The sequence below is a fragment of the Pipra filicauda genome, unplaced genomic scaffold, assembly GCF_003945595.2.
Source record: "Pipra filicauda isolate LSUMZ 115617 unplaced genomic scaffold, ASM394559v2 scaffold74_size2892960_pilon, whole genome shotgun sequence".
Lineage (NCBI taxonomy): Eukaryota > Metazoa > Chordata > Aves > Passeriformes > Pipridae > Pipra > Pipra filicauda.
Genome location: NW_024104920.1, coordinates 2,098,559 through 2,113,891, shown reverse-complemented (window position 1 = coordinate 2,113,891; position 15,333 = coordinate 2,098,559). Strand labels below are relative to the sequence as shown.

Here is a 15,333-nt window from a genome sequence, read left to right as displayed (position 1 = left end):
AATGATCACTTATCTCTATGTTCAACCTTTTCTAGCCATCAATCAATCATTAAAAGTGATAGAGAAAAATTAATTTAACCTGACTTTGAAATACATTCCTTCAAAATAAACATTTTTCAATGCTAGATTATTTTATTTGTACTCTGCTGTGAAGAATTTACGTGCAGGTATAAAACAGACTTGGAAACAGAAGGAATATCTCAGACCACAGAAACTTAACTCCTGACTTTGTACATAGCCACATTGTATAGTCCCATTCATAAAGCTTTCATTCATAGCTTTGGCTATGATAGCTATGCTGAACAATCCAGTTTATATCCATCTATTTCTAAGTGAGAGGACTTGGCATGAGAGGAGAAGATTCAGCAGTTGGCATCTCTGTGAAAACACAGTTCTTCAGCCACTGAAAATACCCAATTTCTGACAAACTGGAATAAAAAATAACAAGAAAACCTGTTACAGATTTCTACACATGATTCTCCACCAAGCCCCACTCTCTCTCTTTCTCTCTGTCCTTCAATCATTCACCATGTCACCTCAAACTAAGGATTAAGAAAATCCAAACAGGCATGTTAAAAATATACTTATACGCATATTACACTCCCAGTCTGACACCCATCAAGTCTACTAAACTTCTTCCAAAATACAAAAGGACTTACCCAATGTGTCTTTTAGATTTTTAACCAGAGAACCTTTCTTCAAGCTGTTTTTTCTCTCCACATAATTTGATGGCACATATCCCGTTTTGTTGGCCGCGTTTCTTACCCTCCACCATGTCTTAGAATCATCTAATAGCCAAAGACGCTCATTTTTCTTGATGTCAAGTTCTTGGTCCTGCTGTGCAGTGTAATCCCACTTTGCAATAACAATAACTTCTTCTGTCATCTTTCATGGAGTCCTTCTGCAACAAAATATTAAATGACGATCATCAGTAAATTATGTCATATAATTCTTACTCATTTTTATCTTTGAATTCCTCTGAAATAAGCATGAAGAGGCTAGGGAAAAATAAGAAGGCTATATAGAGAAAAACCTCTTTTAAAAAGAAGGGAAGTCATACTGACCTCGTTTTTTCTGCCACTAAAATATGACAACACCTTGATAGTACATTCTAATCATAATGTATTACATTCACTTTTTCTGAATGTATATAAAATATCATCCAGATATACATTAACAGAAAATAATTTATACATAAAATACATAAATAATTTTTATATACATAAATATACATAAAATAATTTTTGCATATAGCATCATAAAACTACCCCACACCTGGCATTCCAAGTTCTGATCTGACAAGGGAAAAAAAATTGCTGCATTCCAAAAATATATTTTCCTTCTGTCCCAGTTCCTCATCCTCATCCTAACATTATATATATGTTTTCTTCAATTAACAAGGTTGTCCATCTTTTTTTAGTATAAAGTCAAGAAATACTTCAAGAAATGATGTAACTCACAGGGAAATCTGACATCAAGAAGAGGGTACTGTCTTTAGTAAGCTTTTGTTCACCATGTTTTATGCAGGCGGCACACGACTGCGTTTTAGGAGAAGCCTTCACTCCCCCATTTGTTCCCAGGAAGGTCCCAGCTCAGCACAGTCCTGCACTGGGCATTAGTCAGCAGGGTAGAGAAGAATACCTGCTGCATTTCATTTCTTCCCTATCTGAAGCCTATCCAGAGTTCCATTAAGACCGAATGAGTTGTACTTCTTTCAGTTACCTGTAAGAACACCGAACTTTTTCAAAGCCATTTGTTAGCTGCATAAAGAGAGCTGCGTGCCTCCATGTTTTCCTATGCGTCCCAGCAATTACCAGGAAAAATGTCAGTGAGCACAATAGTGTGCAAGGAAGAGAAAAATCCCATGCTAGTACCAGTGACATTCAAACATATTACAATGCCAACCAAAACATCTTGAATTTATCTTCTAAATTCTGAGAAGTCAGCAAAAAGTTTCTAATCGCTGCCAGGAGGGGTTAGGGGGGAGGAAAGTGGAGGAGGATGAGAGAGAGTGGGAGGAGGTGAGAACATATTTGAAAATCAATGTAGCAGATTTTTTTTTTTTTAAGTAAAAGGTGTAATTTCCTTCAAACTACTGATTAGTAGGAAAAGGTCTCAGAGTACTTCAAACTAATAATGTCCAAGGATCTTTGTAACATGATTTGACCTTGTTGCCTAGGTCTTACATGTACTGATACCTAATAGTTTATGTACAGAAAGCTAATTAAAAACCAAACCTCATTCAGAGATTCTATTCAGAATGTAAATTATATCACCTATATTCTGGAAGGGTTCCTTCAGCAGTCTGTAACACACACACACACACACACACACACACACACACACACTCTCTTTCCCACTTGAGCTACAATATAAACTGCGAAAACTGCATGGTAGACAACCTAGCTTGTCTACTCTACTTTCCTCAGTTAATCTATAATCATAAACCATGATAGTGGACTATATTATAATTTAATGGCCTCCTCTTATCAATTGTCTTTCCAGGAGAACATCATATAGGGTTGAGCTATGGTTGCTAAATCATTTGACAGCAAAGCTCTAGCAAGCACCAGCAATGTGACCCCTCATGGCCAATGCAGGACATAATTTTTGAAAATCTGAAGCTGAGATCAACAGGTTTAAGTTTTCATTTTCAAATCAGAAAACAGAAAGAATATACAATAATTATAACATTATGAATTTTAAAAGGAGCTATCATGCTTTGAACAATTGAGAAGAAACAGTTCAAACAGGGTCTGACTTATGCACATGGAATTGATGCTTTTACAAGAAATAAGTCACTATACCATTCAACCATTATTTCCCCTAAGATAATAATCCCATCTGGCAATGACAGAGGAGAACCTGAGCTTTGGACCTTAGTCTCCAATAAACTGCTCTGCCTTCTGACTGACATAAAATGGACAGAGAGCATACAGGTCGATAAGCTCATGTAGCCACAGGGGGACTGCAATCAAGCGTGTTCTGAAACCTGGCATTCTCAATATAATCCATCCCTCCAATTTAGATTAGTTAATTTTATCTCAGCGATTGTAAAATGGTCAATTCTTACTGTTCCTGGGGACATGGAGAACATAAAGAAATAGGACATCATCAATGCAGTTGGTTGATGTTGATAATAAATACGTTCCCCTTCTAAAAAAGGCTATTTTCACAACACAGGCAAGTTAAAATGATCTAAAAAAATTACAGCATATTAATAATAAAAAACACATTAGGTATAATATAGGGTTTTTTTTAGATGTGGGGAAATACATTAAAGTTCTTAAAATTATTTTCTTATGGTTACATCATTAGACTCTCTTCCTCAAGGACAATATGGTTCTTCCTGTGACATTTGCAGAGCTAAGATTTCCTAGTAAGGGAATAAGGACACATTTGTTTCCCAGAAGGGGGGTTGTAGAATTAATAGTTTTGAAAGGCTTCTGCAACACAGTTGTGTGCCAAATAACTAGATTTGGGGAAAAACATAAGGAAAAAACAACAACAAATCCTTCCAAACATCTGACTGTCCCATAAAACCGGATATGCACTGAAAATGTGAAATTTCTTTAGTGTACAGCTTATAGACTGCACAACAAACAATACCACAGTCCCCATAGATTTTGATGGTAAGATGAGATTCCTTCACATCAAGAAAATGAAAATCCATTACTGCAAAGAGCGTACAACCTTCTGGAAAGTTCCTCCTCAAAAAGCTCAAAAAAACCTAGCACTGAGATACAGTCTTCTCCTCATACATGATGGGATAACATTCCACACTTTAAAAAGCACAAGTGAAAAGCTTTGAAATAGTTCTGCAAGGACCTGTAAATGTATCAAATGCAACACAGGCTTTCCTCTGTACAATATTGTTTCACGTAGCCCTGGTTTTTACCTTACCATATCAAGTAGCCATTTGCTTTATTTTATGGCAGTCCAACTTCCAACCTTAAAAAACAAAAACAACCCAAAATGAAGACACCACACTAAATGAGCAAACTCCACAACCCAGACCTTCAAAAAGGTAATTCTTACATTAGCTATGTGACCAATACACACCTCCAACTCCTTTTAACCAAGCAATTCCTTCACTGTTAGCAGCGGTAAAACACTAATTTATTTTACCGACATTGTAAATTGTCAGTAATTGCTGAAATATTACAACTAATATAGTTTAGATTGAGCTCAGGTATTTTCAGCCATTTTGTTTCGTCCCTCCAGTTTAGATTTTGTTACAAGAGGAGTCCTGTCTTCAGTGGCAGCTGCCCTACTGCAGAAGCACACATGAAAACTTTCCTATACAAAATCACCCTTAGGAGAAAGGGGAAAACTGAAAAATCTGCCTGGCTAGGAAGGCAGTGAACAAAAACCAAGCAAAAGTCAAGTCAGTTATACCTGCTCACACAGATGAGGAACATTAACTAACCCTATGGCAGAAAAAAGGCAGACATCAGTGGAATATCTAATACTGCAGCTCCTGTACAGACTATCAGAATAAAGTCCAGAAAGGAAAAGTTTATGTTCGAATAAACTATCAATGATTCAACAGTTTAGCAGTGATAGGGGAAAAAAACAGACAAAACCCCACTTATGCCATTTTGAAGCAATGCTTAAAACTAAACCATGCAAGCAATATTGGAGATTATGGAAACTTAAATGTAGAGATTGCTAAGAGAATTTGCTCTGAAAAACTTGTAAATCTACTAGTGATTTTTCATGTGAAAGATTTGCTCAGCTGGTGTCATTTTAAATATTTGACTATATACAATTGTTACACAGATCTCATTCTCTCTTACCAAACCAGGATTTCACCATCCTGCTCTTTCCCCCTCCCCATATAGGACTAATGTGTTTCTCCCACAACAATAAACAAAAAAGGATCCATATCAGCATGCCACCTGAACTAGAATCCTTGCCTATAGACTGACAAAAGTTAACATTACGACTAGATTAATGCCCTGGCCCAATGGGTAGAAAAGCAGCACTTTTTACTTTGCCCTCAGGAGGAAGGCTCACGGTTATGTCAGGATTAGTTAGGTTAGTGCAAACAGGAGGTATGTTTGAGCTTTAAAGATGCAGCGAGAAAGGAAGTAGTTGCTCTCCTTGTTCACAATTTGTTTTGCGAAAAGGAACATGACTGAAAAATTACTGACAGTAATGCTTGAAATTTAATCCCTCACCAAGGGAACAAGCAAAAATTCTATTAATAGGCAGTGCCAATTGATATAATAGACTGTTCTAAAATTGAATGTCTTCCTAAGACGCACTGAAAGAAAGGGACAAAATTGATACAGAGGCTTTTACATGACACTGATGTACATAAAACACATAATGGCTATACAAAATTAAATAAGACATAATTACTATATGATATTTAGTTAAGTGCATTGCAAGAACAAAAAGCTAGCTGACGACATACAGTTTTCTCTTAAGATTTTGAAGGCTGAACAACCTTTCCTTTTTCTGTCCCTTAACTCTGAAAAGCAAAACGGGTTTTGAACCCTGCAGCATGTGCTGCTGACAGGCCAGCTATCTGGTGTCCACCTGGTTAATCTTTCATAAGTTTTAGCAAATAGGCAAGATTTGGTCCTCTAAGGTAGCACAATTGCGGAAAATTAAAAAAAGTCTCTTTTCACCAAGGCCTCTTTCATAGCAAACAGGTGTACTTAATGTATTCTGCAATTAATAACTTGTATTAGATCACTTAATCTGACGTACACTAAATCTGAAGCCTTCTTATTTATGATGATGCAATCTCTGTCTACTGTTTCAGGAAGTTTGCAGCTTTGTTTTCACTTACAGTTGTTTTTTTTGTTGTGTGTGTGGGGGAGTGTGGTTATTTTTTTTAAATCAGCCTGGATGAGTAGTTTTGACATACAGAAAGATTTCAAAAAAGCACATCTCTACATTTGAAATTGTTTCACTCAGTTCTTTGGGATCAGTAAAACACCAAACACAAAGACAGAACTCAGCAGGCATTAAAACAAACAGAAATGTGAATTCAAATAAACACTTGTGAAAACGAATACACCTTTTGGACATACTTTTAGCTATTTCCAGTGGCATACATTTGAAAAAACAGGAAAATATAATCTCTTTCATTCAAAGGCCAAAGTTAACCTAAACCAAGAAAGATATATTTCTAATGATTGCTACAAGAAAATCTCACAATGCAGAGGTTTAAAAAAGAGTAAACAAACTGCCCCAAATTATAGCAAATCACAGGCCTTTGTTAAAACCAGTAAAATCCTTCCCATGCTCTGTTACTTGAGCTATTTGTTGGTGCTTGGACAAATAGAGATGGATGACAAAGGCCACCTTGTCCAACTGGTCTTCTGCAGTTTAACACTTTAATTCTGCATATAATGTGTGTCAATCCACCCCAAGGGACACATTTCTTTGGAAAGAGGTCACAGCGACAAAAATTATTGTAAGACTACTCCCTATTTTAAAGGAACTTACTAAATAGCTGTAGTGACCAAACATTCATCACCCAGCTATGCAGTTCTAAGGTGTCAAACCACTACCTGAGCAAAAAATCCCCCCACACCTGGACAGCCTAAAATTGTCGACTGTTTTAACACAAGCTTGACAATTAATTTAGGGTATTTCACTATTAGGTCTCATTAGGATGCATTGACTAGAGAACTAAAAGTGATAGTTGAGTAAGTGCAAGTAATTATTATCTAGTTTACTTTGATGTGCAAACTGAAGACACAGTCACAATCAATAGATGCTGCTGTCGGTACTTTAGAAGGGTCAGGTTTCCAAAGCTGAAAGCAAAGACGAGTGGAAGCTGTAAAAAATAAATGTGAGCAAAAATGTAAGTAAATGAATCCATTGTGAAGGAGAATCACTTTACTACAATTTCCAACCTACTCTGACAATTTAGCATTTACGAAAGAAGTATTATATGGTTAAAAGAATAACCTCAAAAAGTGAGGCAAAAAGTTCTAGAGGTTTTCTGTGTCCCCTCTCCCTGGTCCATTCTTTGAAAAGGAAAAACTGATAGCAACAAGCTCAAGGCAGGAAATGCAAAGTGAAAGAACCAAAAGAAGTGTAGTTCAGTTCACCAAGAACTACAAAAAAGGTATTAAATTGCATTGGAATAAATTAGTTATTAGCAAAAGAGTATGTAAAGAATTAGATAGAACATTAGGTTGATGTAGGAGAAAAAATGTTTAATACTTATTTCTACACTATTGGATTATTTTACAATGACAACCATTTTCTTCTCTGCCATTAACTAGCATATAAAAGTAATAAGAAAAGTTAAACACTTTCAATGTTCAAATACACCCCAAGATATCAAAACCATCCACAAAGCTACCACAATTTTTGCATCCACTCTGAAGAAAACGTGCAGCAATGAAGTTGTTCTGGAGAGTTACAGTTGCACCACTGATTTGAAAGCATAAATTGGACCATCCTTGATAACACCACTAAGTAGTCAGACAAACTCTAACCCTAAAGAAAAATAAAGATACAAAGGACCCCTCCAACACCCTACACAGCATACCAGAAGATTATGGATGTGCAACTTATTAAAAGGGTTTTAAGAAAGAGAGGCGTGAACAAATTAAATTGCACATTTTTCACTTATTTTTGGTTTAAGCCTACCCATCTATCCAAGCTGGACAGATAACAACCAACTGAGGGACAGCCCCAGCTGCAGTGCAGGAGTGACTTCAAAGGCAGGCTCAGCAGGCACCATGAGCCTTTCTGACAGCACACAGGACATTTCTTCTTAGGTGCAAAAAGTACTTGGTTTCCTTTCCAGTCACTTAGGGGGGAAAAAGAAAATCAAAACAGAAAGGCATAATTATAGATGAAACAGTGAGGGCGATACAGCCTGGTGGAAACATTAATCACATCAGAGGCATTATGGTTCGTGCATCCAGGCTGGACAGCCTTGCCACGGTCCACTTCTACGGGCACTGCAAGTGCAAGGTTTTTACACGATACTTCATGTTAAAAACATAAGCGGGCTGTACACCTTCAAAAAAAGTGAAGGATCAGTCTTAATTAACCAATAATTTGGAGCTGTACTTGTAACTTGACCTTGCTGCCTGACCCCACACACCTCAGACCCCCTTCCCCTCTGTGTGGCCTGACACTGTTCACAGGCACAATGCTGCTAGGTTTGAGGTTTGTTTCTGCAGTCGGATGTCTTTGACAGCTGCTAAGCAATGTTTGCCTCTCTTGGCCCCACAAGGTATCTGATATCCCAATCTCTAATACATCTGCAGCTACGTGCCAGCACCTTGTATCTTGCGTTGCAGAAGAACTACAAACAGGAAACCTCAAGATTAGTTTAGAGGTAACGAATTTCTGCATAGCTCCAATACAGTACAGAAGTTAAGCTTGTTTGTTATCTTTTAAGTGGCTTAGAAGTCTTTTAAAAAGACACAAAGAAAAAGGAGAATACATATTAGAAACACCCAAAAATACATCCTTCCTGTGAAGGAGTCAGTACAGTATTTTATCATTCAACAAAATGAAATCTTTGTGTGTTTATATAAGAATGTATAAAAAGATGTTTGTAAAAAAACTGCCCACCCAATGTTTTCATGAATCCTATCACACAAATCAGTCTGCCCAAAAGAAGCATGGACTGCTTCAAGTGATCTCTTAAAATACTGGGACCAGTACTGTTCAACGTCTTCATCAGTGATATAGACAGTGGGATTGAAGGCACCCTCAGCAAGTCTGCAGACAACACCAAACTCTGTGGTACAGTCAACACAACTGAAGGATGGGATGTCATCCAGAGGGACCTGGACAAGCTTGAGAAGTGGGCCCATGGGCACCTCATGAGGTTCAACAGGGCCAAGTACGAGGTGCTGCAGCTGGGTCAGAGCAACGCCTGGTATTGGTACAGGCTGGAGGATGAAGGAACTGAGAGTAGCCCTGTGAAAAAGGACTGTGGAGTAGTGCTAGATGAAAGGCTGGATGACCCAGCAATGTCCAATTGCAGTCCAGAAAGCCAACTGCATCCTGGGTTGTACCAAAAGCAGTGTGGTCAGAAGGCCAAAGAAGGTGATTCTGCTCCTCTACTCTGCTCTGGTGAGAGACCACCTGGAGTACTGCATCCAGCTCTGGAGCCCTCAGCACAGGAAAGACATGGACCCATTGGAGTGGTCCAAATGAGGGCCACAAAGATGATCAGTGGGCTGGAGCACCTCTTCTATGAAGACAGGCTGAGAGACTTGGGGTTGTTTAGCCTGGAGAAGATAAGACCTTATAGCACCTTCCAGTACATAAAGGGGGCCCCCATAAAGGTGGGGACAGACTTTTCAGCAGGGCCTATTGGAACAGGACAAGGGGTGATGACTTTAGAATAAGAGGGTAGATTTAGACTAGATATAAGGAAGAAATTTTTTACCATGAGTGTGGTGAAACACTGGAACAGGTTGCCCAGAGAGGTGGTAGATGCCCCATTCCTGGAAACATGCAAGGTCAGACTAGATAGGGCTCTGAGCAACCTGATCTACTTGAAGCTGTTACTGCTCACTGCAGGGGGGGTTGGACTACATGATCTTTAAAGGTCTCTTCCAACCCTTAATATTTTATGATTCTATGAAAAGTAAAAGATACTTTGGCCTGCTAACTTTAGTGGTAGAAAGAGAAAGCCATCCAGGATGTTACAAGGTAGGCTGCTGCAGCATCAGTAGAACACAAATCTGAGTTCTGGGCTTCTATTAATCTTGCAATACCACCCTAATTTTATATGTTATTCAGTTTTGTTTCATGTTGTGACTTTCGCACAAGTCTCCCAATTCCATATTTTTTAAAATTTCATTACTAATACTGCTATGCCACAGAATTTCCTCATCTGGGGCAGTTCAAGATACAAATGCTTAATGAATGTGAAAGTCTTTAAGACACATAATACGAAGTACTATCTTTTCTATTTATGTGATAAGCACTCTGCTGTTTCAGGAAGCTAAGTTTTTAAAAATCTTTTGATGTTTTACTTGAAAAGGATATTTCTATAGCCTTTTTGGAACAGCATGCCTATTATATAAAATAGGCAGTGTTCGTTTTTAGCATCTCACAGATGATTTAAATTTAAAATTCTATTTCAAAGGACAAAAGGCTGGTATTTTTACAGGAACAAGCTGGTATTATAGCAACTAATGTTAAAGTTTCACAGTACTAACTATGAGCCTTATAACTTATCTATGCTTAAAAGATAGATAATAATAGTAACAAAAGTTACAGAGAAAACACTCTAACAGGTCTCTGACTACTGAGTGAAGACTGAGTATGGTCACAGCCCAAGGGCAAAGGGCTTATAAGAAAAACCTAGCTCAACTCTTTCCATAAACATGGGATGAGAACCTTAAGGGATCAAAAACCCCAAACAAATATATTTCAGCTTGTTTGAGGGAGAATGTGTTGTGGGGGGATGTTGTTTTTAAGAAATTTGTATTTTTATGTCATTCAGAAAACAGGACAAAGATTAACAGACAGTACTGTAAACCTGCTAGAGATCAAGCAAAAAAAAAATCACTCAAAAAAAAGGATTTTTGTAGTTAGATGATTTTATTCCTACTTCACCCCATCCAGACAGTATTTTTGGTAGAAAGTATTCCCCCATATCTTGAAGGCTATACAAAACTGCACCTTTTCATGGCCTTCTTACCAGAAAACACAAGGAACATGAACTATCATTTTGCTGGTTTTAATTTGTTGAAAGATGAGAAAAAACAATAAAAGTCTGAATATAAAGCAACTCCAACAGCAGAGAGTCAGCTAACTTCCCTTCCTAGCAACCCCTCCCTCCAGCCTTTAGCCCCCACGTGCTCATGCCATCTGCCCTCAACCTCCTTTCCCTGCAGCTGTTGCTGCAATCCCCAGCAGCAGGCAGGGCTCGGGCAGGTGCTGGCAGTGGCTGGAAGTTTTGGTTCTGCCTCCATCAGTAGCCTACGCAGATGCAGCTACCATGCGTGACTCAACCTGAGGTGATTTTTTTCCACTATTAGTGCAAAAAGACTTTTCTTGCTTTATTTTGAAGGCACTGCCATCAAGAGTGACGGGGAATGGGACAGGAATGGGGAAAGCCAGACAGTGCAGTGAGGACATCTTCAGACCCTTCAGTTGCAAACAACTGTGAGACAAACAGGAAGGTGGCAACAACCCAATAGAATCCCAAACTGCCTCACATTTAGATATAGCAAGAGGGTAAGAAAAGAGCATCAGCTCACCTTTTCCTGAGTTCTTTTAAAAGCAGTTTCAGAAAAAAACCACATAGCTAATACACAACTCATCTGCACTAAAGGAGGCTTTTGGAAAAGAGATCTCATCTTGCCTCTAAAACAGCAGCTGTGATTAATGGCCACATCTTTGCAGTTTGTTTTCTAAGTCAGAGGCACAAATAAACTTAACGTTTGCTGGTGGTGTTCTGGACGGTTCTCTTTCCATTCCTCCTGGCAGACAGCATTTAAGTTTACCTCTCTATTCAGAAACACATGAAAACAAAAACAAACAAGATAAAAGAGAAGGGAAAGTCCAGGAAGAATACAATACATCTTAAGTGCCTACACAAGACAAAATTACAAACCATTTCACACCTAACAACCTTTCCACAGTCCCTTACAAAAATGGGGTAGGAGGGAGTCAAGCACACGACGTTAGGAAAAAAACCAGACTCTTCTGAGAGGACACTTAGGTAATATTATCTATATGACAGACTGGTGAAACACACTGTGTGAAAGAACAATTTAAATGTACCTCTGTTTATGCACTTCCATCCTCACTATCAATAAATCTTCCTTCTCTCCTCAAAGTTAAAGCAGCCAGCCACTCAAGACATGGTGAACACCATGAGATTTTGTAAAGGAGACATCCTTGACTTTCTCTCAAGATTCCAAATAATAAAGTGTTTGAATGATTTGCTTCCATTGCTCCTTCTTTTCCCATAGCTCAAACATTCAATGGTCTGCAGGAGTTATACTTCACTGGAAGTGTTAGTACACTTACGTATTGTATAAACAAAGAACAGTCCTCCGACATAAGAAGTTTAACCTTGATCTTGCACAGAAGGACAAAGCTCAGAATCACTGTGGATTGCTAAGTTTTACTGCTAATCCCTTGAAACACTGCTACCTACTTTTCAAGGGATTTCACTTTAAACTGTCTATAAAATGCTGAAAATAAAACTGAACTCCTGACCTTCTGTTCCCCAATGGAAAAATCATACATTCACTTTTTAACTAGAAAGAGGAAGAGATGTTTGTTCAGTTCAAAAACCCATTTATTTCCAAAGTTGCTTAAGGAAAAAAAAAAAAAGAAAAAAAGATTACATTGTCCATTTCTAGACAATGTTCACTTTATAGTCTTAAGCAATTTATCAATTGCTTTTCAAAAAACCCCATTCAATCTTCCTCATAACAGTAGGAAAATGTGAAAAATACATTTATTAAAACAATTTTAAACTTTTTAGCTTACAGAGCACTAAGTAATTTAAAGGCCCTGTTCAGACTCTCCTCCTGTGAGCTTTCCAGTTTAATGTAATTTCAAATATTGAATAAATTCTTAGACTTTTGGATTTTTTATTAGCAGGTCACCCAGACCAGAATTTTTATCCAATATAAAAAGCTTCATTGTAGCAGTGAAAAAAAAAAAATTAAGATGCTTCTCAAGATAATTTAAATCTCAAGGCAAAGTTTCACAGATTTTTACCTGAATTTGGGGTTAATGAACACATATTTTGCTCATATCTTGGAGAGCTTCTGAAGCAAAAAGCTGCTTTCTAGAAGCAGGGTTTTTGAATAGTACAGCTAAAAATAATCACTAGACATAAGATGCCATTCTTGATTCTGTGTTTATGTATGTAAACAAAGAGGCAGCTTGAGAGATACAAGGTTAGATTTCATTAAGAAACAGCTAATACCATTACATTTATTCCTGTATAAATCTGTACATGTTCCTGAAGAAGGCTGCACTATGAGATAGTTATTCAAAAAGCTAAGCTTTTAATTTCCTGATAGGATATGTATCAAGAAAAAGCACAATTTAAATAAAGAAACACTGTTTGATCTCACATGAAATGCGAGTGAATGCTGTAGCTTCATAAGTCTCTTGTCCATCACACTGACTGTGTGCTAATGCAATACAACCAAGACAGTATAAGCTTAGGCAAGAAATAGCAATCCCAGTCTTCCCCTAGAGTTATCTATTCTATCTAACAGCACTTCAGAGTCAAGACAGGAATCCTCTCTTACTGCTCCCAAAACACAAGTGCAGAGGAAACACTACCCCCCACATTTTCCCAAATAAATCAAGTTTCAAAATGACTTGTCCTATAACTTTTCAAAAATGCTTTAAATTTAAAATCAAGACAACATTTTTGGTCTGGAATGTTGGCAGCATTCATTTATTTCAATCAAATCATTTCTTACATATCTTCATCCAGTTCAAATGAGGTCCTCTTCCAAAAAATTGTACTTGTGAATGCTCTCCCACACAATTACAGCAGCTAGCTATTGTTAATTCCTCAGTCGATGGGGAGAGACACAAAGCGAAGAGAGAAACACCATTCACCAAAAGAGGGGAAAGGATGAAAGAGGATTTTCTGAAACCCTTCTGCCAGGCATCCTCCAGAGAACACAGGCTGCTGTAAGCATGTTAGGAAGATGCTCCTTATTCTGAACCCTTACGTTCAGGTGCCAGCTGCTCTAAGACAGCTTACACAGACAATCTAAAAAGTTGTTCCACTGCTATTATCTCAACACGATTTTCCACTGCACCAGAACTGCCGCTCAAAAGGATAAGCTTCTGAAACTAAACTTTTACTGTAGGAATATCTGACTTTTTTCATAGAAGCAGTTACCCAAAACCAAGAGTAAGCAATTAGAAAAGTCTAAATTTCTAAGAGCAAAATATACATTCAACAGGGACCAACATAGCCTAGTGATACTGGACTCTCATCTTCCTTTATTCCTACTCTGACCTCCAGTGCTTGAACAAAACTGAGTATTTTCAAACTCCTTTAAAACTTTTACTATTTTTATCTTATGTCAGAAATTCCTCCACAGTTTACTTTTTCTGAATAAAATCTCCCTGCAGTAAATTGGTTCAAAATTAAACATTTGGCTTTGGCTGCTACATCACATTCCCTTTCATCCAGAAATGTTATGTACTCTTAACACTGATGAGAAGTTGTGCCCTCACATGCTTACAGACACATTTTCTTCTTTACTCCCACCAGATAACAATAAAATGCATCAACAAATGTGAAGGGGAAATAAAAGCAGCCAAATAATTTCCAGACATGGAGAGAGACTGTACTAGAACAAAAATCAAATACAGGAAAATCAGATTCAAAACCACGGGTCTGAAATGTGGAAGTTTAGCCACAGAGTTCTCATTCCTTCTAGATAAAGAAAAATTATAAATTTTATATTGCTAATGATTTTCAATAAAAATGACTATGCCATCAGTCCCACATGCCAGTTTAGCTGAGAGCCATACAAAACATTTCACAGCTTCTTGTCTTACTTGTAGTCAATATCCAAGAGCAACACACTACAACCCTGTTCTAAGTGATATTACAACAGAATTAGACAATTTCTTCCTTATCTCAGACCTTACTCAGAGAGGTCAACAGTGTTATCAATTCTGCATCAGGTCTCAATGAAAAAGGCTTTCTAAAGAAAGTCATACACAAATATTTGGAGCCATGGAGCAACGTATTAAAGGACCAGCAAGTTACAATCCATTAACTCATCAGAAGTAGAAGATAAAAATTCCCAAATCATCTCAACGTAATACAGAATAAAATAGAAAACAGAGAAACAAAAAATAAAGAGAATAGTGAGAAGTGGGAAGATATATGCATCCGTTGCCTCCCTGGACCTCAGGGAGAACTTACAGAAGAGAGATCCCTTCTCCCTTCCTGCACCACAGAACCTCTGAATGCTTCAAGTGACTAATACCAAGCATTTTTATTTTATTTGTTCTTGTTCTTAAGCTTCTTGTTGAACATTAAGCTCTGAGGAACAGGTCTTGGTCTGAAGTGTTATTTGATGCCTTGTTCCTGCTCCTCTAGTGTGTAATAAATACATTTAGGTTCAAGAAACTCAACCTTGAAGCCAAACCATAGTCCATAAAGGTAAGCAGCACTATGTCATTGCATCAAATTCTGCCCTCAGTTTTTGTTTCTCTTATTTTTAAGAATTCTGCAGGATTACTCAGGGCACTGACTCAGGATGTGGAGATGTCCAAAAAACACCTACAGGCCAGAATCCTTAGTCTGACCTTTAAGCTGTCATTTTCCTCTACTTCTGCTAAACCACAGGCAGGGAGCAGGTCACAACAACCAGC

The 15,333-nt window shown here is 37.8% G+C and overlaps 1 protein-coding gene across 3 annotated transcripts in view; it reads right to left on the bottom strand.

Annotated features, from left to right (window-relative positions):
- The window catches only part of NCK2 (NCK adaptor protein 2), an 84,935-nt gene that overhangs the window by 32,722 nt on the left and 36,880 nt on the right, over positions 1–15,333 (bottom strand). For all 3 annotated transcript variants that reach the window (XM_039389630.1, XM_027731470.2, XM_027731472.2), the window contains one exon: positions 660–901. In XM_039389630.1, coding sequence (XP_039245564.1) covers positions 660–885 — 226 coding nt within the window. In that variant the 5' untranslated portion in view covers positions 886–901. The remainder of the gene's footprint in view (positions 1–659; positions 902–15,333) is intronic.